Raw genomic sequence first — 23,210 nt, 5'->3', positions numbered from 1 at the left:
AGTATATCCTTCAATAAGTGTTGACACCTGTACACACCCATGAAACCATCACCACACCATCAAGATAGTAAACATATATAGCACCTTCAAAGGTTTCCTCATCTCTCTGTAATCATTTTTAACCTGTGTGTGTGTGTGTGTGTGTGTGTGTGTGTATGAACACATGAAACATTATACACATAGCTATATAGGTTACCTTATGACAGTACTGTAAATCGAATGGGGAAAGCTAGAAAAACAATTTTTAATAACCAAAATTCTAAATTAATTGAGAAGTAAAGCTCTGTTGCAACTAATTAGAAAAGTGTTAGACATGATGACTGTAATGATAAAGTTGAACGTTGATCTGCGGGGAGGGAAAACCAGTCACAACATTTTCAGCCAGAGCGGTACCTTGGACGCGGTATCGGTGAAACGCCGCCACGCACGTGCTTCTGCACGCACGGGCCATGGAGCCATCTCTCCTCCATCCAGGTTTTCAAGAGGAAAGGAAAGATTGTTCTCCATGGCATCATTTTCTCCTGCCAAAGAGGCGTGAGTGGGTGCAGAAAGATGAGTTTGCTACAAAGTTCACTGAAAGGAGGTCAGCCGCCTCCTCCGCTCTCACCAACTCCAGACCCGCTGGTCCAGGCAGGATCCTGGCTGCCACCTGGAGGGCGGGGTCGGGGCGCCAGGGCAGCACTGGGCTCATCTGCAGGGGCAGCGCCCTCTGCCCTCCCCTCCCTGCTGGATCGTCTAGCAGCTGAAGAGGCGGCTTATTAACAGGGCTGGAGGTGCCAGGATAAACAGTGTCTCCTCCCACTCCCCACTCCTTCCAACCACCAGGAAGCCCTGATTATCCCACTGGTGGACCATCTCAAGGAGAATTTTTCTGTACAAAAGTACAGAAAATAAACATCAGGGCTTTGAGTTTATGCCAATATTATGTTGCAGCCGGTCACACAAACAGCTGGCTCGAGCTACTGCATTCCTAGGGTCGAGCCCCCTCTGTTTACAAAGAAGGGAAAGTGAGGCCAGAAAAGTAGAGTGCCTTTTGTCTAAGACCACACAGCTAGAGAGGCCTGTGCTCAGATGGGCAGACTCTCCATCCACTGTTGCTGGTGTAACCAGAGATCTAAAAAGGAAAGCAGGTGCAGTACGGGTGTGTGTGTGTGTGTGTGTGTGTGCATGTGTGTGTGTGACTCTATCTATATATTAGTGCATCTCCATATCAGTGTATCTCTGTCTCTATCTCTGTCAATCTGTCTGGCATCTGTAGGTCTGAGGTCAGACAGTTTGCAGTGACGGTCACTACCCTGCAGGTCAGTCCACACTCACACAACGTGTTCCTGACCCTGGTGCCTGGCCCCTTGGCACGCTCTGGCAGGGCTGTGAACCTGACCTCTAGCCCTCTCAGAAATGATTGTCAGGCCCCCTCCTCAGTGCCTAACTGAGCACACAGTTAAGGGGAACCTGCTCGATCTGTCGTTAAAATTCGCAGTCATCCCATGTGGGTGACACAGCTCGAGTGAGCGGCAGCCCCCTGCCTCTCCTGCTCTCACACTGGTGCCCGTCTGGCTGCAGAGCGGGCTGGCTCCACCCAGGGGTGCCGATGCAGGAAGGGTCGCCCATGCAGGGGGCTCAGTCTTCGCTGATCCCCCACCAAGGAGGAGACAGCCTGAACAACCCCCTGCACGGTCTGTGGATGAACGCTTTTGCCTTCACTGCCACTCGGTGAGGTCAGTGCTGTTGCTACCACCCTCATTTTATGACGAGAAAACCAAGGCACAGAAAGAAGATGTTTTTCTGAGGCCAAAGGCAGGAGCGAGTCAACATTAAGGCAGGACTTGAACCTGGTGGTCAGGGCTGCACATCCACAAAGGCCAGCAGGACCTGCTGTTTGCCCTGGGGTGGGCTTCTCTCTTTCTAGAAGCCCACCCCAAAGGGCCAACGGCTCTGAGCTGAGCCATCTGATAAAACCTCAGCTGTGAGCCTGGGTGAGGCTGCACAAAACCCAGGAGACTGGAGGGCAGAGTGCATGGTAGGCTCGTGTTAACGGCTCTTGGGCCCAGAGACAGCCCTGGAGGTGCCATTGCTTCAGTGCTTTCTTCCCCAGGAAGGTGCTCTGGCCTATCATTCCACTCAGGCTGCATCACCAACCCCTGTAGCCCTCGGGGCCTAAATGCATACGAGGCATTTATTTCTCACGATCCTGGAGGCTGGATGTCTGAGATCAAAGTGGCAGCAGGGCTGGCTCCCTGTGAGGCCTCACTCCTCGGCTTGCAGAAGGCCGCCTGCCCGCTCAGTCCTCACATGGTCTCCTCTGTGTGCATCCATCCTGGTGTCTCTTCCTCGTCCTAGAGGGACGCCCGTCACATTGGGTTGAGACCCATCCTGACGGCCTCATTTTAACTTAATCACTTCTTTAAAGACTTTATCCAAATTCAGTCACATTCTGAGGTATGGGGGGGGGGGGCGGGTCAGGACTTCAACATATGAATTTGGGGGTCACCACTCAGCCCGCAACAGCTGGTGTTTTTTACCCCCATTTTCTGATGGGACGACAGGGGCGTCAGAGCCCATGCTGGGCCGGCAGCAGGAGCTCGGGGAGCACCCAGGCTCCGACTCCAGGCTGGACCCTGCTGCCTCCCTGTCCAGCTATGGTTAATTTTGCCTACACTGTCCTGATGCTGCCTTTGCATGTGCGTCCTGTCACTGCCCTGACTTTGAATTCCATCCCCCCACAGTTGGCAGAGTATCTGCAGCTCAGATCAGACTCCTGCACTTGACTCTGAGCGTCTGCACAGAGGCAGGGCCAGGCCCAGAGTCCTGGTGAGACCTTCCACCACGTAAGGGCTGGCCTGCAGTCTTCCCCGCTATCCCAGTGTCAAACGTCCCTGTTCCCTTTCCTCTTCTTGCTGCCCTGCACTCCTCTCAGCCTTCACCTAGCTCTTGAGAGCATTTGTCAAGTGCGCGCACGCACACACACCACCCGTCTTGTCTCTTAGCCACCTCGGAAACATCAGGGCTTTGCAGAGAATTCATAATAAACTGAACGCATTCCTCTTGTTTTCTGTGTGTGTGTTAGCCTGCTGTGAAGACATCATATGTGTGCCGCCTTCTAAAGGTTGCTCCTGAAATGAGTGTTAATTCACGTGGTTCTAATGTGAATTCTGTCAATCCCAAAATTTACCATGTTGTCAATGGCTTCTATAGGGCCCACGTGTTAACCAGGGAGGTTATAGAGTGGGCTGCAGGCTTTCCTGGCAGAAGGACCAGGCTCTGCTCTAAGGCCTGGCAGCCTCTGTGCTTTGCTTTGACAGGTTTTGATCAGCCTACGCAGGGCTTCTTAAACTGTTTGAATCAGCTGCTGAATCAGTAAGTAGGCTTTTTCTTTTTTAACTCTGATTAAAAAAAAAAAAAACTACAACAACATTTAACATGATCGTAACCATCTTTAATGGTTTTAACTGAACTGTACAGTTCAGTGACGTTAAGTATATTTGTATTGCTGTGAAATAGATCTCCAGAACTTCATCGTCATGCGAATCCAAAACTATACCCATTCCACATCAGCTCCCCCGCCCCCTCCCCCAGCTCCTGGCACCCACCATTCTACTTTCTATCTCTGTGAATTTGACTACTCTAGGATTGCGTATAAGCAGAATCATACACTATTTGTCTTTTTGTGACTGACTTATTTCATTTAGCAAAATGTCCTCAAGGTTCATCCACTTTGTAGCACGCAACAGGATTCCCTTCCCCTTTTTTAAGGCTGAATAGTATTCCATTATACATATATACCATATTTTGTTTATCCATTCATCTGTCGATAGGCGTTTGTGTTGCTTCTACCTCTTGGCTACTGTGAGTGCTGCTGCAGTGCACAGATCACCTTGAGGTCCTGCTTTCTCTTCTTTTGGATGTAATCCCAGAAGGGCATTGTTGGTGACTCATTTAGTATGCTTTGCCTTGCAGACAAAGCAACTCAAACTGGTGTAATCCACAAGGAAATGTATAGGTTCCTGCAAGTCTAGAGGTTGGGCAGGCTCTTAACACTCAGTCACGTGACAGTTCTGAACCAATCACTGTGGCCCAGGGAGACCCACGCACCCATTGGCTGCAGCTAGAAGGCACAGACCAATGGCCAGCAAGGAGGATGGGGTCACCAAGTTTAACTGGACGGTCAGGGGCCATCTCCCAGGAAACCTGGATGCAGAGGAAATCCGACCTGGTCCCCTAAAGTCAAGCACTGGGGTTAGGAGCACAGAACAGAGCCGGTGACCTCGGGCCACTTATCCATTTCTCTTTGCCTGAGTGTCTCTATTTTGATAGCAAAGTTGGTTTTGACAATTATACATGTAAGTACCTATAAAGCACTTAGAACAATGACCAGCTCTCCACAAATTTTAATTATTATGGAAGAAGTGGCCAGCATTTAAATGCGGGAGATTGTGCCTTAAAATCTTGATTTCTGCTTTTTCAAAAAAATTAGAGGCAGCAGCACCAGTGTTCATCATGAAAGAAACTGTCAGACTCAGCAGTAGATGCCCATTTTAGAGGGACATAGACTGTCCCCTGTGCCCTGGCCTCACTCCATCTCTCACAGATGCCCCTTGGCCCTTGTAGACACGTCAGTTTGGGTCAAACTGGAGAGATGAAGTAACTTAAGCCCTCGTTTTAAAAATTAGAAAAATGTAAAGATTCTGTTGTCACATAAACCTCAAATTAAGTGTTTAATTTTCTTCTTAATATGCTCACACAAATGATGCAGGGCTCTTTCCATCTTCCTCCTTTGTCTTAGGCTATTAAATGACTATACAAACTGTCTTTGAAGAGACTTATTTTTTTCACTTTTTACTTTTTAATTTTTGTACAATTTTTAAAGGTTACTTTCCATTTACAGTTATTACAAAATATTGGCTATATTCCCCATGTTGTACAACACATCCTTGTAGCCTTACACCCAGTAGTTTGTACTTTCCACTCCCCACCCCTATCCTGCCCCTCCCCTCTCCCCACTGGTAACCCCTAGTTTGTTCTCTATATCTGTGAGTCTGCTTCTCTTATGTTATATTCACTAGTTTGTTGTATTTTTTAGATTTCACTTATAAATGATATCATACAGTATGTATCTTTCTCTATCTGACTTATTTCACTAAGCATAATGCCCTCCAAATCCATCCATGTTGCTGCAAATGGCAAAATTTCATTCTTTTTTATGGCTGTGTGGTATTCCATTGTATATATGTACCACATCTCTTTTTATCCATTCATCTGTTGATGGACACTTAGGTTGTTTTCATGTCTTGGCTATTGTGAATAGTGCTGCAATGAATATTGGAGTGCATGTATCTTTTCAAATTAGTGTTTCTGTTTCTTTCAGATATATACCCAGTAGTGAAATTGCTGGGTCATAAGGTAACTCTATTTTTAGTTTTTTGAGAAACCTCCATACTGTTTTCCACAGTGGCTGCACCAATTTACATTCCCACCAACAGTGTATGAGGGTTTCCTTTTCCCCACATCCTTGCCAACGTTTGTTATTTGTGTTCTTTTTGATGATGGCCATTCTGACAGGTGTGAGGTGATGTCTCATTGTGGTTTTAATTTGCATTTCTCTGATGATTAACGATGTTGAACATCTTTTCATGTGCCTATTGGCCAGCTACATTTCCTCTTTGGAAAAATGTCTATTCGGTTTTTCTGCCCATTTTTTAATTGGGTTGTTTGGTTTTTCCGACATTGAGTTGTATGAGCTGTTTATATATGGTGGATATTAATCCCTTATTGGTCACATCATTTGCAGATACCTTCTCCCATTCAGTAGGTTGTCTTTTCATTTTGTCAGTGGTTTCCTTTGCTGTGCAAAAGCTTTGAAGTTTAATGAAGAGGCTTCTTACAGTGTGCCCTTTCACAGCGCATGAGTGAAGTGCCCTGCCCTGTCAGGGGGCTCTGCAGGTGGGCATGTCCTCTCCACTTGTCTTTAAACAGCTGCTGGTGACTCACAGCCTGGGCAGATGGGGGTGGGTGAGAACATCACTGGAGTTACTTCCGCGTGTGCCCACAGCTCTCCACTGGCATGCAGGGCTCTCTAGGAGGTAAGGCTGGGCTTGGGCCCCTCAGGATGGCCGAGCCGGGACGCCACAGCCCCACCTCCCCAGGACGGAGGCCCCGGTGCCGGCCAGGCTCAGGGCTGCCTCCCAGGACATACTGAGCTGTGCCTGAAGCTGACAGGCAAAAGATCATGTTTCCATGTGGTGATGAAACCCAGAAGTAAACAGGCTGTCGTGTCATCTGGGTTCACTTGAGCCGGTCTCACACTGGCCTAGTTGAGTGGAGGCTCTTGGGATGGCGGCCCGAGTGCCACCAGCTGTGACGGTGGCAACCACCGTGTGGTGCAGTAACCACTGGGCTAACCGGACGCCTCCCTCTGAGTCTCGGCCGGCAGCCCTGGGGCCTGGACAGCAGGACTCTGACTTAAGCCTTTGCCCCTTGCTTTCCCTGTGACTCAGGATTCCAAAGCGAGGGCTCAAGGAGGCATCAGAGAGGCAGCGGTGCCTTCACACCAGTGTCCCTCCATTCATCTGCCCACCCCTTGTCACGGGCACAGGGGCACTCAGGCAGAAAGACAGCCGGGTGAGCGGCTCCAGACATCTACACTGGCTGGCTGGTGCAGTTGTATCCGTCCAGCAGAGCTGCTCACTGGGAAAGCTACTCGTACAGACTTAAAGTAATGGATTAGGCAGTTGCTAAATGTGTGTTTTACTTTTCAGAACAATTTCAAAGCATGAGAAAAGTAATGAAGCTTTTTCTAAAATCAGGACTATTTCAGTCCTCTTTACTGTTTAGCCCTGATGGAACATAGATCCTTCAAGCTATAATGTAAACGTGTCTATCTTAGCCTAGTGGAAAACAGCAGTTCAGAATGAAAACGCACGTACTGATCACCTAATATGTGCCCGGCACCAGCAGAACAGAGTCACCCGGTCTGGAGGGATTAAAAAGCTGGAAGAACTCGTGCCTTACGGGGAAAAGAATTAGCTCTCCACTTTTCACCAACCCCAGAGAGGGTCAGCCCGGAAAATGAGCTGAGGGGGGATCTGTTTGACCCCTTAGGGAATCCTGTCGTCGGGAAACCAGTGAACCAATGAGGAGGGAAATGGGCCAAAGGGGATGTTAGATTGTGGGCTCAGACATGCTAAAATTTCCTGCTAGAATCTCAGGAACGCCTTCACCTGTCAGCTGGAAGGGCCGGTGTCCTGCCCTCCACTTAGGGACCGAGACACCGAGGGCGGGCTGTCCCCACGGTCACATCACTCAGAGAAGAGAGAAGTTGCAAACGGGGACCACAGGCAGCTGGTGCCACTGACCCTGATGCAGGGGCACCTGGGGACCATTTGGCTGGATCAGTGACCCTGCCCCCAGTCCTCCCACCCCTCCACCCCCAGCAGCTTTTTTGATCAGCAAATAATTTCCACATCCTCTGTTTCCTGGGTGTCCCCTCTGGGAGCCCCCTTGTCAGGGACCCCCTCACTCTTCCTGCACTTCTGGGCCTGGGGCTGGGAGACATGCCATCCTCGGGGAAAGTCTTCAGGCTGCACTTGCTGAAACCCCCACGCGATGGAGGCTGTACTTAGACCTGCCAGCTTTGGCGAGACCACGCCCGTGAATGATTACATCTGCCTGGAGACTGACGACGGGTCAAAATAACACAACATCATCATAAGAGCTACATCTACTGAGGCTTGAGTGTGTGCCAGGCCTGTCCTCAGACGTGACCTGCATGCAGGCTCCTGGTGGCTCCCTGTGTAAGGGATGATGGTTCTCAGCCCCATTTACAGGTGAGACAGTCAAGGCCTGTAGGGACTAATTTTCTCAAGGCCACGGTTGAATCAGCCCCCTAATTGGACTACTTTTCTCAAGACCACGGTTGAATCAGCCCCCTAATTGTTTAAACTGGTACAAAGATATAGGAGAAAAATTGTGCAAGCGCAAGATGAGGACACAAACGTGATAGCGGAGTGTGCATCTGATTCTCTTCCCATATTTAAGAAGTTTTGTTATACATTTATCCTAAAACCTTCTAAAAAATAAAGACGAGGAATCTTGGGGATGAGTGATTACTTCCTAACCATTGCCTGTGTTTTCCGGACTTGCTATACTAAAGAAAAAGAAAATAAACTTTATTTTATAACTCAAGGGCTTCCCTGGTGGCGCAGTGGTTGAGAATCTGCCTGCCGGTGCAGGGGACATGGGTTCGAGCCCTGGTCTCGGAAGATCCCACATGCCGCGGAGCAACTGGGCCCGTGAGCCACAACTACTGAACCTGCGCGTCTGGAGCCTGTGCTCCGCAATAGGAGAGGCCACAACAGTGAGAGGCCCGCGCACCGCGATGAAGAGTGGCCCCCGCTTGCTGCAACTAGAGAAAGCCCTCGCACAGAAACGAAGACCCAACACAGCCAAAAAAAAAAAAAAAAAAAGAATCTAGGCAATAAAATAAAGTCTAACCTTTAAAATAAATAAATAAATAAATAAATAAATAAATAAATAAAACTCAAAAGAATCCTAATAGAAAAACTCGGGTAAAGTGCAGCTGTTGGGGGGACGTCTCCAAGACCAAGTGGGGTGGAAGAGAAGGGTGTGGAGGTGCTTCTAGGAGTGGAGATGAGGAGGTGCTTTACTTCCCAGGGGGCAGCCCCCCCAAGCTTGGACTCTGCGGCGGGTGAGGAAAACTGAGGCTGGAGCCCAGCATCTCCTAGGAGGTTATTCTGGGTACTGGCAGGTTTTGCTGAGGCGAATGCTTTCTGGCCCATAAAGCCAAATTCTTTGGGGGCCACTATAATTGTGAGTTAGACAGGTGGTCTGCGTGTGAAAAGTTTCATTTACTGGCTATAGTCTGTTGGCTGTGGACAAGGCTGGAAACAATTCTGTACAAGTTTCCTAAAATGATGGGCTCTGACACTGATCTCACTTTTGTTACGAGAAGATGCCATTTCCAAGGCAGGCGGGACTCTGGCGAGGAGGCTCGGGGGGAAATCACGGTGTCACTTGTCATTATCTGTATGCTCACCGCTCTGTACTGTGTCTGAGTGGCTTTGAGGTAGCAATTTTGCTACATGTGTGTATAAGTGTCCAGAGGAGCACAGTACACAAGCATTGTTATTAGTCACTTAGCTTTTCCTTACTCACTTTTGCTGGCATATTAGCATTTTATGATTTCTAAAATTTTTATACAGAATGTATCTTGAAACCAGCACCTATTAGAGTCTCTTCAATATTTAAAAATGTTGGTACAGCCACTATGGAGAACAGTATGGAGGTTCCTTAGTAAACTAAAAATAGAGCTACCATATGATCCAGCAATCCCACTCCTGGGCATATATCTGGAGAAAACCACAATTCAAAAAGATACGTGCACCACAACGTTTATTGCAGCACTATTTACAATAGCCAGGACATGCAAGCAACCTAAATGTCCATCGACAGACGAATGGATAAAAAAGATGTGGTACTTACATACAATGGAATATTACTCAGCCATTAAAAAGAATGAAATAATACCATTTGCAGCAACATGGATGGACCTAGAGACTATCATGCTAAGTGAAGAAAGATAAAAACAAATATCATATGATATCACTTATAGGTGGAATCTGAAAAAAATGATACAAATGAACATATTTACAAGACAGAAACAGACTCACAGGCATGGAAAACAAACTTATGGTTACCAAAAAGGAAGGGTGAGGGTAAGGGATAATTTAGGCATATGGGATTAACAGATACACCCTACTGTGTCTAAAACAGATAACCAACAGGGGCCTGCTATATAGCACAGGGACCTATACTCAGTACCCTACATTAAGCCATAATGGAAAATAATATGAAAAAGAATATATATATACATATATATGTGTACAAATATGTATAACTGAATGACTTCGCTGTACACCTGAAACTAACACAACATTGTAAATCAACTATACTTCAATAATAAGTAAATAAAACTAAAAATAAATAAATTAATAAATTAATAAATATATGTTTGCTACATTAGTCCAGACCCAGGTGACATTTTGAAGAACGCCATCTTCACATCTATGCTATTCAATCGGTCCCAAACATCAGGCAACTTATACAAATAATTAATGAGGCAAAAGTAACCGCATCGTCTGGCTAAGCTGGCAGCTGGGCTGAGGTGTGGGGAAGATGTGCAGATGCAGGGACCACAGCCCTGTAGACTCAGACTTTTGCTCCATCACTGCGAGGGCCGCTGCTCCCCAGGTGACTTTTGGAGGTGCCTCCCACTAGCTCTGTGACAGCCTTTGGACACAGTGACCTGTGGGTCTCGTTGCCGCCTTGCGTCTGTGTTCCCCGGCATCTCCAGACCCCGTCTCCTTGTGCTCTGCGTGCGAGACGCCTCCTGCCTCAAAGCAGGACACCGGGAGTCCTGCCCGCTCCCCCGCCCCCAAAGTTAGCCCTTCCCTTCTCGCCTTGGGCGTATTTTACAACCATTTGGGATGTGTTGTGTCACTTCCTCACTCTGCCTTCCTGAAACTGTTCTAATACAGTTTCCACAAGTAGTTATGTTTGCTCTGCTGTCTTGAGGAAAGTGTCACGTTTAACTCTGCTGAGGGCATCCTGTGGTGCCTTCGCATGAAACAGGAGACACAGGAAGGGCATTGAGACAGAAAGTAGAGTCTAACAGTTTAGAAAGAGAAGAACACTCAAAATGCAGGCACTGAACGTCTGTTTTGAAAAGTGGTCTGTTCAGTAACTCCAGGGCCCTTGTTGGAGAAGTCGCTGTCTTTGGAGCAAAGCAACGAAGGGGCTTTGGTCCGAGGAGGATGGGGTGATACACAGGCTTGAGTGCAGATGGTCCTCAGCTGGCCGGGCAGCCCTGGCGAGGTGTTCAGGGAAGGGCTTCCCCCAGTGCAGACCTATACCGGTGGCTTCAACATCACCTGGGAGCATGTGAGAAATGCCCTTCTCAGCCCCAAGCCCGAGCCACTGAATCAGAAACTGCTTGGGGAGAGGGGTCACTGGGCAAGCCATCTTAACAGAGCCAGACATTCTGGTGGTTGTCTGGGTGCAGGACCCCTGGGCTGGGGAGCCCAGTGTGGGGCTCGGACCCCGCCATCTTTGAGCTGTGGTATTCTTCCCATTTGTGAGTTGCCAACCCAGGGGTGTGGGTTCTGACTTTACTACATCTCCACCCCTTCTGCCCATCTCATTGTGGTGGCTTCTTTGTATCTTTGGTTGTGGAAAATTTTTTCTGCTAGTCTGCAGGTTGTTCTCACAAATACTTGCTCTATAGGTAATTGCAGTTTTGGGGTGCCTGTGGAGAGAGGTGAACTCAGGGTCTTCGTAGTCCGGCATCTTGGCCACCTCCCCAATGCTTCTTATTTTAAATAACTCAAAATAATACAAATATATGGTCTATTTTATATTATATAATTATATGTGCGTATAACATACATATACATATGTACGTGTGTGTCTGTGTGTATATATATATATATATATGCTATTTTAAAAATCCTTATTTCCTAAAGTGGTTAAGAATAAATACCAAGAGAGCTTAGAGATATATGTGATGGGAAGAGCAGGATGTGGGGGGGTAGAATCCATGCGAAAGTCCTAATAAAGACTAACTTTGTTTCTGACCTTCCTGGGCACCAAGGCAAAAAAGCGAGGTGGGCAGACACTCAGCCAAATAGCAGGCATTCATTTCATCAAAAGGGGGGGAAAGGAAGATCTAAATTTTAGGACAAATTAAAGTGGATGCTTTTATAAAAGACACTGAGTACTATGATAGATAATATCTCCAACAGCAGTTTTACATCAGATACGAAAATGTTCTTCATTTGGTCATTTTCATGTCAATTTTAGGTCAGTAGCAATGGCTGAACAGTGCATTACAGAAAACTAAGCAAAAGTGGGCCACATACTTTGTTCTCTAGAGTTCTAATGATAAAGGGATAGAACTTGAGAGAATCTAGCAGAGAAACAGACGATATTTTTCCTGGACTGCCTGTCTCAGAAGGCAGGTGGCTCACCTGTACTTCATGCCAGACCTGAATCGTAGTTCATTCAATTTAGTAACTTGGCAAGTCCCTGAATGTCACCTTTTCTGAGCTGTTGATTAAATACAGTTCCCATGCTTTAATATACTAGACAACCTGGAGCCAGGGTTTCTATTTTGATGAAGCAAACTGAAGCATCAGCTTTGTTCCTGACAACAGAAACTACCATCCTGATCCCCAGAGGTGAGGCCCCAGAAATACATATGTAAGAGAGGGCTGGATCTTTTTCTCAAAAATATTTTAGAATATATTGAAATCTCTGGACAAATGGAACCAAGATTTGTTCCATAGGACATGGAAGAAAATCTTTTGGTGTAGAAAAATTTAAATGTAGGTATTCTCAGCAAGGTTCATTTCACATTTTCTTGGTGCAAGAACCTCGATTTGACTTTTGCTTAGTAAATGTTTTTGTGTGATTTTGAATAGTCGTGTCCTGTTTATGGGCCTGGCAAAGTATGTTTCTGTAACACGTACTCTCAGGGATAGATGAAATCATTTGTTGGCTGGGGCTCCTTTTATAATTTGAAAAATAGGAATAATTATTTTCATACTGCAGAGGACATTGGATAAATAAGGAGTTATCTGGACATTGCAGAATATCAAAAACCTAACTACCATTATATGGTTTCAAATATTGATGTTGCACTGTATATCTGATAGTTGTCAGCCAGTGGTCTAACATCTTAGGCGACTCTTAAAGCCATGACATCAGCGTGGAGGAGGAATTCTTTTAGCTATTTGCTAAATAAAATAGGCACATGAAAATAATATGAAACTTCAGTTTCAATACGGCGGAACTGAGTCTAAGAACCGTCAACCGAAGTCAGCATTGCGGCTGCTGAGAGAAACTGGCCACCCCATCCAGGTGTAGTCTTCCCCAGAAAGCAGCTTTCCTCTCTGCCCTGTGGGAATCTGCTCAGCCCAATCTGCCGTAAGGCTTTCTGCTCTCTCCTAAGGCAACAGTGATGGTCACGTGTACAAAAGAAATCTAGTTCCTCACATTACTGACACCATCATTTAGCACAGGAAAACAGTCAAGAATCACTTAACAAGATTTGTTTTCAGTGTGTGGAGGAAGGACCACAAACTGATCAGAGGAACTAACTCCAAAGGAAGTAGGGCTAATTTAGGCGACAGAGCAGAACTTTAAATATTTGTTGTTATTGCTTCAGAAAATTTTAACAGATTATGACATACATAAAACAAGAGCAAGCTAGTATTGAAAAACACATGAAAAGAAGAACTTCCAGAAGCTCTTGGAAATTAATACACATCCTTAGAGACATACACAATTAGACATATTTTGGCGAAATTTTTGATATCCATGGATAAAGAGGAAAATCTTACTAGCTTCTAGAGATAAGGTTATATATAGTTGGAAAGAATCATGCTAGCGTTTGGGTTCTCATCTGTGAGGCGGGATGCCAGACAACAGTGGTGCTGAGAATTCAATCTTGAGGAAGAAGGATTTTGATCTGAATCTGGCTTCATTTTAGCCATACTGATAGTGAAGGATTAAATGCAGACAACCTTGTGAAGACACAAGAGGGCTTAGAGAGTAAACTAGATCCTAAACTAGATTATTCCCAAAATAGAATTACTCAAATGTGTAATCTGAATAATGGAAGATAAATCCAGGAAAGGGAAACATGATATGCAGCTGTCACATTTAGTATATTTTTTTAAAATAAAAGTTCCTATAATGGAAACACCATCATATGAAACTCTGTGTGTGTGTGTACTTCATGCAAAAATCAGGGCAATTTAGACATTTGTTAGACAAGACTATCTAATTCCAAGAAACATGTATTGAACTAGTTACCAAAAAATGGGTTTTGTGGGATTTTTTTTTTTTTTGCTCACATACCTGGGAATTTTAAGAGATGAACCCTTATTACGGACATGGTGGGGTCCCCAAGCCCAAGTGCTGTCTTAGGTCTGTGCTCCTCTCTGTCTGTGGACAAGCCCTCTCCATGTGCTGGTCCAGATGACTGTCAATTTATCCAGGACCCTTCCCACTCCATGGATTCTGGCCCAAGGAGACCACCTGCCCAGTATCTCTGGCCAGAAGGCCCCGAGAAAGGCCTTGATTGGTCCAGCTTAGGACACGTGCCCACCTTTGGACCACGGTTCCAGCTGACTAGGTTTGGGTTCATCTCACATCCATGCCCTGCGGCCAGGAGTAGTGAGGGGGCAGTTAGACTCGCCCAGCTGTTGAGAACGAGGTTAGCTACCGGAGGGAGGAACTCACGTAGCACAAACAGGGAGGGGGCAGTGCAGACAGATAGAAGCAGCAGCTGTTTTCTATATATGTTTTCAAAGAACAGCAAGCGGAGAGCAGGCTTGTCCTCACACGGGTGAAACTGGGATTTCCTCTGTGTCTCTAACAATTAGGGTTATGGTTCAGGCTTTGGAGAAATATAGATTGATTGAGGCCAAGAGTACATTACTTGGCTCTTAAAAGAATTCAAGTCTATTCTAGATCCATAAATGCTTTCAAGGTCTTTATTATCCTGCCTTCTTGAAAAAAATATGTGTTCAGGTATGTGATACTTCTCTGTAGTGAACTGGCTACACTGCTATCTTCATCATGCAGTATCTTTGAGGATCCCAGGTCTGTGAGGCTTTTGGACAAGAACATTAATGTCAAATGTGGATATTTTTATATAATAGGGTTTTTTTTCATTGAAGTATAGTTGATTTATAATGTTGTGTTCATTTCTGCTCTACAGCAAAGTGATTCAGTTAAACATACATATATATATACATTATTTTTTAATATCCTTTTCCAAATATAAAGTGTTAAATTGTGCCCTTCCAGCTAAAGACACTGTCATTTTGAAGAGGAATAAATATATAAACTTCACTTTGAGGAAACTGTAACTAAAGAATCAATAACAGGAAAAGAAGGTGGCCAGGACTGGAGGCACCAGTCAGGGCAGAAGCCTACAATGCTGGTGACAGAGGTTCTCCTGAAGAGCAGTTCTGAACCCAGCCTCCCACCCTTCTTCCTCTTGACGTGTGCACACGCTGACACAGTCATATACAGCACGTGAGACATCGTACAGCCCAGCCACACGGCAGTACGTGCCGTTTCCCATTCAGCCTGTGTATCTGTGCTTTTGCCCATCTTTTGATCCAACTGCGCTTGTTTCAGGACCCAGGTCAGTGGCCACTTTCTGCCTCTTCTAGGTAGGAGGGTGCCCCCACGTCTGTCTCCCTGTGTTCCCCTCCCACCCGTGAAGTGACTCACCTGTACTGTGTGTGTTGGTGGGTTTAACCCGGGGATGTGTTCCCCTGGGAGACCCCAAGACTTTCCAAGGGGATCTACATCCAGATGCTATGCGTCCACATGTATTGTTTCCTAGAACCAAGGTGCCTGAGGGCTCACAGGCGGGCAGCATCCGTGCAGGGGTCCCCCCAGCTCCCCTTTGCTGCATGCCTGTCTCCCCTCCTCGAAAAAGACAGACATAGCCCCCAGCCATCAGGAATTTCACTTGGATGCCGTTCCCTGAGGCGAGCAGACCTTATCCTGATGCCTGACAAAAACACACACAGCATTTCTGGTAGTGGGCTGAGCTGGCAGATAAGTCCTTTTGAACATCAGGTGGTTTCCATGTTTTCTTTCCAACTAAATGGACAACGGATCTAATCCAGTTGTCAGTTAATACATCATTAAGCATAAATTTTATGACCGATCAATCAAGTGATGTGTAACAGAGGAAGAGTTTTAAAAACTGAGTGGGGTGATGTCACTATAGCCAAACTCTTAATTCACTTCCACTTACTCATGCGAACAAGGCTTCCCAGTTGCTTAATAGTGATAAGAATGAAAAATGTGAACTGCATTAATGCCAAACCCTGCCCTGCTCTAGTGATCAGTAATCCAGTCATTTTTAAGAATTATTTGAAAAAAGCCTTATCTGAGTCATTATGAGATGCATGTCTAATGACATTTTACCTTTTTGTTTAAGAAATGTCAACATTTCTAAAATATTTATGCACTTTTTATTGGATCTTTCCTATTCATCATCACGATGATAACTTCTCGTATAGAAAAAAGTTAACACTATCTAGTTACGGTGAGAGAAAATAAAAAATAAATTTTAATTTATATATATTTTTTATACCAAGAGATTTAATCAGTAGAAAAGCTCTCAAGCACAAAGTATGTTCGGTTAGGATGAGATGAGAGTCTGCGGCGGCGGTGGGGGTTGGGTAATAATTTCAAGAAAGAAGAGCCGTGTTCTAGAACGCCGCCTGTTCAAAGGAGAACTTTCTCATTCCTTTCGTCATGCAGGGTTCTGGACATCAATACCTTGAATACTATCATGTTCAGATTCCTTTATTACATTTTGTAAAATGATGGAACAGATTTATTTTAAATATTAATAATTACAATGAAATTGCATCTGTGGTAACTAATTGAACTCGTGATGGAAAGGTTCAGATGTCAGTTAAGAGGTAGGAGGGGTGTATACGACAAAATTTACTGACATACATCTTGTCAGTTCAGAAGCGCCTTACCTGTGGCTACCTTTCTTTCCCCTTTATTCCCAGTGCATAGACCAAAGGGAACTAAACCAAGGTGGGTTGAGATGGGGGACGTGAGCATGGCTCGTTGGCTTGTGAACGGGCATCAGGACGAGAGGAGGAAGAGGTTAGTCTTTCGATGAGACATTTTCTCTGGGCGGATAAGCCTGGGGAAACTGACTCTTGACAAATCTCCCTTCATAATGACCAGCAAATAAACAATATCGTATCATACAAGATCTTTCATTTGCATTTAATAAAATAATAAAAATGAATCCATTACCCAAATACCCAGAAGATATTTACATTTGGTGTTAGAAATTTTCTTTGGTGACTTTGTAAAAGAAAAACTCAATGGAACTCATGCCAAACTGAAATGATCGTGTGCAACCTGAGGAATTAGTAGCCTTGAGTTAGCACTTTCTTCTTCTTTCTGCTTTACGCCTGAGCTCGAGAATTTTTTCTCCATTTGTCTGTAATGGCATTTGAGCCATGGGATTATGTAATTCAGGTGGAGAACAATGGAAGTGTTAATATTCTGGACTCGGGCTCTGTGGCTATTTATTTGGAAGAGAATTTAATCGTGAATTTATATTTGGCATCTGCTAAAAACAAATTGTGTTTTTCCACATTTGCAAAAATCCCGCAATAATAACTCTTTAGTTCAAAAAGGTTGTTCACGCCTTAAGAGAAGAGCAAACTTGCCAACGCATTAATCAACTCAAAAAGAGAGACTTGGGCTTCCCTGGTGGCGCAGTGGTTGAGAATCTGCCTGCCAATGCAGGGGACACGGGTTCGAGCCTTGGTCTGGGAAGATCCCACATGCCGCGGAGCAAATAGGCCCGTGAGCCACAATTACTGAGCCTGCGCGTCTGGAGCCTGTGCTCCGCAACAAGAGAGGCCGCGATAGCGAGAGGCCCGCGCACCGCGATGAAGAGTGGCCCCCACTTGCCGCAATTAGAGAAAGCCCTCGCACAGAAACGAAGACCCAACACAGCCATAAATAAATAAACAAATAAAATAAAAAATTAAAAAAAATATATTAAAAAAAAAAAAAAAAGAGAGACTTACTCTTAGGGGTGACGGAAAATAGCAGAGAGGAAAAAAGGCCATGCTTTTTTTCTTTTAAGATTCCTAATTAGTCACCAGTCAACTGTCAAAAATGTTTACATCCTCCCTTTGGATTTGGAATTTCAAAGAAGGATAGAATTCTAGATCTAGAAGGGATGTCATACTTATTTTACAGAAAGGGGAAAGGGTTGTTCAAAGTTCTGAGTAGAAATTGGACCGGGCTGTGGGATTCAGGCTGGGTCCCTGCAGGACAGGACCTGAGGCCAAGCAGCTCCAAGTTTTCCTTTTGTCTCTTAGGCTTCTGTTTAGAATCAATAAAGAAAAAGCAATCTCCTGCTCCATCATGTCAAACAGAAATTGTCAAAACATGTTATAGTTCATGAGGTTAATAATAGGAACCCGTGGAAAAGAGAAAAGATAATAGGGGAGCAGATGGGGATGTCTGATTCCAAGCAGAAGGGTCTCAGGCTGGCAGCGCAGACTGCGGAGAGAATCAGAAACGGCCTGAAAACTAACACACTAACACTGACCCAGGTACAGAGCCTCATGGGGATGTCCATTCCCATCTACAAATCCGTGCCGGATTTCACAGTGCTCTCGGAAGTGGTTCGCAGGAGGCTTGAGCCTTTGCACAAGCTCACCTCTCGTACTAGCTGGCAGACCTGCCCGGTGCTCCGAGCAGCCTTCCATCCTCCCTCCCTCCTGCCCTCTCTGGTACTTACCACGCCCTCGGGATGCTGATGGCATTGCGCCCCTGTTCCTTCTCCCTCGGACGTTTATGCGGCTGCCCTTCCAATCCTGTGTGAACATCTCACTGCACACCAGCAGGCTCCCTGAGAGCAGGGGCCCCCTCGCCTGCTGCCCAGCACCGGCTCCGGGCCCTGAAGCAGGCACGCGGGTGGACCCTCACTGGACATCTGTCCATCGGGTTTGAGGATGGAGCACCCTGGGCCCTGGGGAAAGTCCTGGGCAAGAGGGGAGCTCTGGCATTCATACTCCTCACTGTGCATTTTTAAGTGGTTTAACACATCCACAATGGAGAGAGACTTCTCTCCCCTTGCTGACTAAGTATTTGCCGTTGGCTGGATTTAGAACAGTGACTCACAACTTTTTTTGCCTCAAAACTTCTGAGGGATGTAGAACAAGCCCAGACAAGCATCCTCGATCTTATACCATGATCGAAAAGGGTGGGCTTGGAGCGCCCCCTCTACCACGGATGCCTTGTCAGTTTCCAGGGCACGTGAGTGCCGGGAAGCCTTTTCACAGATGATGGTCCTCGTGTCTCCCTGAGGGGCCAGCTGAGAGTCTTCCTTCAGGGAGTGATGCCCACTGCAGTGGCGAGGGGGCAGGGCTGGACCGAGCACTTGTTCAGTGCCTGCTCTGTGCTAAGACCTCCCTCTGGCCAGCTTACCCCCTCTGCCTGTGCAAACACACCTGGTATTGGCATCACCACATGGCATTGTCGGTCTTTGTGTACTTGTCTGTCCCCTTGTGAACCGTGAGTCACCAGAGAGCTGGGTGACTCTTGGATTGGAGACCTGTGTCCCCAGGTCCAGTCACGGGGCCCTTCCCATCCTGGCACACACCCTGCAGTGGAGACACGCCGGGGGCATCGCACTGTGGGCTGGCATCACATTTAGTCCTCACCGCAGTCCCGCAGGCTGTGTATCACCTCACGTCCCAGAGGAAACTGAGACAGAGGGTCCAGGGACCTGCCCCAGGCTGCTCTGCTGGGATTTGAACTCAGATCTCTGTGACCTAAATCCTATATGCTCTTTCAATGTTCATGCTGTTTACACTACAGAGAAGAAAAAGTGTTAGTTTAATTAACCTACTTGCTCAGTGAAGGTGACAAAAAAGAAGGCAGGAAACCAGTGTCTGCTGGGCCATCAGGGCTGCCCCTGAAGGCTGGGCAGGGGAGCAGCTCTGAGTGGAGTTGGCAGGAGGGTCCAGGAGTGACATCTCCGGCAGAGTCGCTGGCTGTGTGGACAGAGTAGCCAGCACACAACATCCGAGGTGTGACAGCTTCTCAGCAGACCCATGGCAGAAAAGGCTTGGGTGGTATTAATCCATAGGCAGTGTTTCTTCTCCGGATTTGCCCTCTAATTAAGAGTCTTGGAACAAAAGCCAGGAAGAAAGCTAGAAGAAAGAGGTCATTGTTCAGAGACATTCACTGCATTCAGACACATTGCCTTGTGCCTTTGCTTCTCTAAACAATTCCTCCCTTGTTTCTGATCTTTATTTGTGAGCTCTTTTGTGAAATGTCTGGTTTTTTGGTTTTTGTTTTTTTGTTTTTTTTTATCTTGTTCTTTTATTTTACTATTTGGGATCTCCAAGAATCCAACACCTCCAGGAATTTTCTCCTTGGTGCTCTTTTGGTTTTGTTAATTCTGTGTCTCTAGTCTGCTGTCTAGTTAAAATATTGACGGTGTTGAGTGTGTATTGATGGTGTTATGATGTCACTTGTCTATCAGGGCATGAGTCTCTGGAGTTTGCACTCTGCATGTGTGTAGCCTTTATTCATGTTAGGCATCCAGCAATTTACTTATTGAAGGAACGCTTTTCAAACAAAACACACTGACACTACAGCACGACACAGTCCTTATTTCCTGGATGACCATAAGCAGTGCTTAGATCATATGCCTTGAGGTTTAAAATCTATATCTACATTCAATTTAAAAAAAACACCTCTGGTCTGAGGCTGGTCCAGAGTTCTATACTCCTGTCCTACCACCTCAATATTAGGGGGATTCTTCTCCAAGCATGGAGCTTTCAACCTCAAAGCTCAGTAAGGGGAAAATTGGTACCCACACTCTCCTAACACTTACCGTCCCTCGGAATAGCTGGACAGATGTGACGCGTGGCCGCAGTGCCCCATCATCACAATTAGAGTCTGATGGAATGAACTCGGGCCTCCGCAGTAAGTTACAACTCGGTGTGTCTTATTCCCTCTGCTGCCCTAAACCACGTTCAGTGCTCAGGAGACGGTGACCTCAACCAAGAACACTTTTATTCTCATTCTTGTACATTTTACTTGCGGATTCTCTTCTACAAGCATCTCTTACTTAAACCAGCTCTTACTCTCACATGTAAAAATAAAGAGAAAGCCAGAGGCTGACAATGACTGTCATTAATATTTAAAGCCAAATTATACATGTTCCTGGGAAGTTAGAAGTTCCCGAACAAGATGAGTTTTTTCAAAGTTTGTTTCTATTTTGAAAACCCCTAGTTTCTCCAGAGAACTCAGTTTCAAACAACTTCTGTTAAACCAAGGGTCAGACTAGAAACAATTGCATTCATCATGTCGTTAGTTTGAATTTTTTAATGTTGTTTGCTCCTAGTCACATACAGGATAACAATTCCAAAGGTTAATTCAAAATAGGCTGATTTTTTTAGGGAAAATGTTGCTCTCAATCACATATGCACGTAACGCCTTCCAAGTTAAAGCGTGTCCAGAGGGAAGTGGTGTGTTTGAGGGGTCCTCCCTCACACCCCAAATTCCAGATTTCAAATGAGTCAGGCAGTGGGGAACACACTGGAGCGTTGCCTGACCTGCCCTTGTGTGTCTCGTCCAGTGAGCCTGCCCCTGGGGCCTGGCGGTCCCTGCGGTGTGGACGGGGTCCCGCCACTGCCGTCGGAGGCCGAGGAGACTGTGTCTGTGGGCAGCTGCTTTGCCTCAGAGGACACAACAGAGGACTCGGGAGTGATGAGTTCCCCCTCGGACATCGTGTCCCTGGATTCCCAACACGACAGCACGAAATCCAAAGACAAGTGGGCCACAGACCAGGAAGACTGCAGCGACCAGGACCTGGCTGGGACCCCAGAACCGGGCCCCCAGAAGAGCCCCTCGTGGGAGAGGAGTGGCTCTGGGAACTGGCATCCGAGGTGAGTCATGGACGGAGGGAGGTCTTTCGTCCTGGTGACCCAACCAGTACTTGTTAGGTCACCACACCCTGACTGGGGACTTGTTATCCATAGTTCTGTCTTCATGCTCTTTCTAGCTATGCAGGTATTTACCAATAATACATAGTATTGGCTTGTTTGTTTGTACCTTTTATATAGATGGTACCATACTCTGAGTGTAGTTTTCCACTCAACATCATGTGTTTAAGATTTATCCCTGATAACGTATGTGTTGTTAGTTCACTTATGTATCCATTTCTTAATGAATGGACACTTAGGTTGTTCTGGGTTTTCACCACTGGAATCAATGAGCAAGTCATACATAGGTCTCCATTTATACATAGAGTTTTTCTAGAAGAGAAATTATTAGACCTTCAGAGAAAGCTCACCTGCAACTTTTTGGAATATTGGCATATTGCTCTCCAAAATGATGATCTGGTGTCCACGTCCTCCAGCCATCTATAGTGGCCTGCCACTCCACATCCACACCGATACGGGGATTAATGGGCGTCTTAAGTGTGGTAGTCATATAGGTGCCAAATGGCATTTCGTGTGGCTTTAAGATACAATACTCTGATTAGTAAGGATGAGCATCTTGTCATGTGTGTATTACCAATTCAGTTTCCTCTTCTATGAATTGTCTTTTCATAGCCTTCTCTTTTTTTTAAATTGGGACATTACTTTTTTTTTTAATTGTTATTTTCTCTTTAGACAGTTATTTACACACAAAGAATCTCTAAGATGGTGGCTTGAATTTAACTGTTTTATTTTGTTGTATGAAAATTGCTTTTTGATTTGAATATTGTTGAATTTATCCTTTTTCTCCTGAATGTATATGATATTTGAATATTTGAGAGATCCTTTTCATACCACAAAGGACTAAAGATTATCTGAATTTCTTGTAAAAGTTTTAGCGTTGCTTTCTTACATTTGGGCTTCTTGTCTACCTGGAGTTTATTTTTGGGTTTGGTGTGAAGAAGGGATCTATTTTTCCCACTGGTTCCTAGTTCCACGTTGGTCCTCTATCAAGTTTCTGTATACACATCAGTCTGTTTCTTGCACTCATTCCATAGACTGGTTAATCTGTCTCTGCACCAGAACCAGTCTGTCATAATTCCTTTCTTCATTCTTAGTTAGAAAGGCAGGTTAATTCTTGGCAACTCATCCTTCTTTTTTTTGTTACTGTGGAAGTATAGTTGATTTACAATATCATGTTAGTTTCAGGTGTATAGCACAATGATTCATTTATACATATATCTATTCTTTTTCAGATTCTTTTCCCTTATAGGTTATTACAAAATATTGAGTAGAGTTCCCTGTACTATACAGTAAGTCCTTGTTTATCTCTTTTATACACAGTAGTCTGTATATGTTAATCCCAACCTCCTAATGTATCCCTCTCCCCACCTCCCTTTCCCCTTTGGTAAACATAAGTTTGTCTTCTATGTCTGTAAGTCTCTTTCTGTTTTGGAAATAAGTTTATTTGTACCTTTTTTCTTCTTTTAGATTCCAAATATAAGCGATATCATGTGATATTTGTCTTTCTCTGTCTGGCTTACCTCACTTAGTATGATAATCTCCTTTTTTTACCTTTTAGGTAATTTTAAGAACCAGTCACACAATGTTTTAGAAACG

At 45.4% G+C, this 23,210-nt stretch overlaps 1 protein-coding gene across 1 annotated transcript in view; it reads left to right on the top strand.

The window, feature by feature from the left end:
* The window catches only part of COBL (cordon-bleu WH2 repeat protein), a 270,206-nt gene that overhangs the window by 218,696 nt on the left and 28,300 nt on the right, over nt 1-23,210 (top strand). The window contains exon 10 of the mRNA XM_068550231.1: nt 21,248-21,557. Within this exon, the coding sequence (XP_068406332.1) occupies nt 21,248-21,557 (310 nt within the window). The remainder of the gene's footprint in view (nt 1-21,247; nt 21,558-23,210) is intronic.

Source organism: Eschrichtius robustus, chromosome 8, assembly GCF_028021215.1.
Source record: "Eschrichtius robustus isolate mEscRob2 chromosome 8, mEscRob2.pri, whole genome shotgun sequence".
Taxonomy (NCBI): Eukaryota; Metazoa; Chordata; class Mammalia; order Artiodactyla; family Eschrichtiidae; genus Eschrichtius; species Eschrichtius robustus.
Note: the sequence above shows the minus strand (reverse complement) of the source record. Positions and strands in the feature narration are given on the sequence as shown.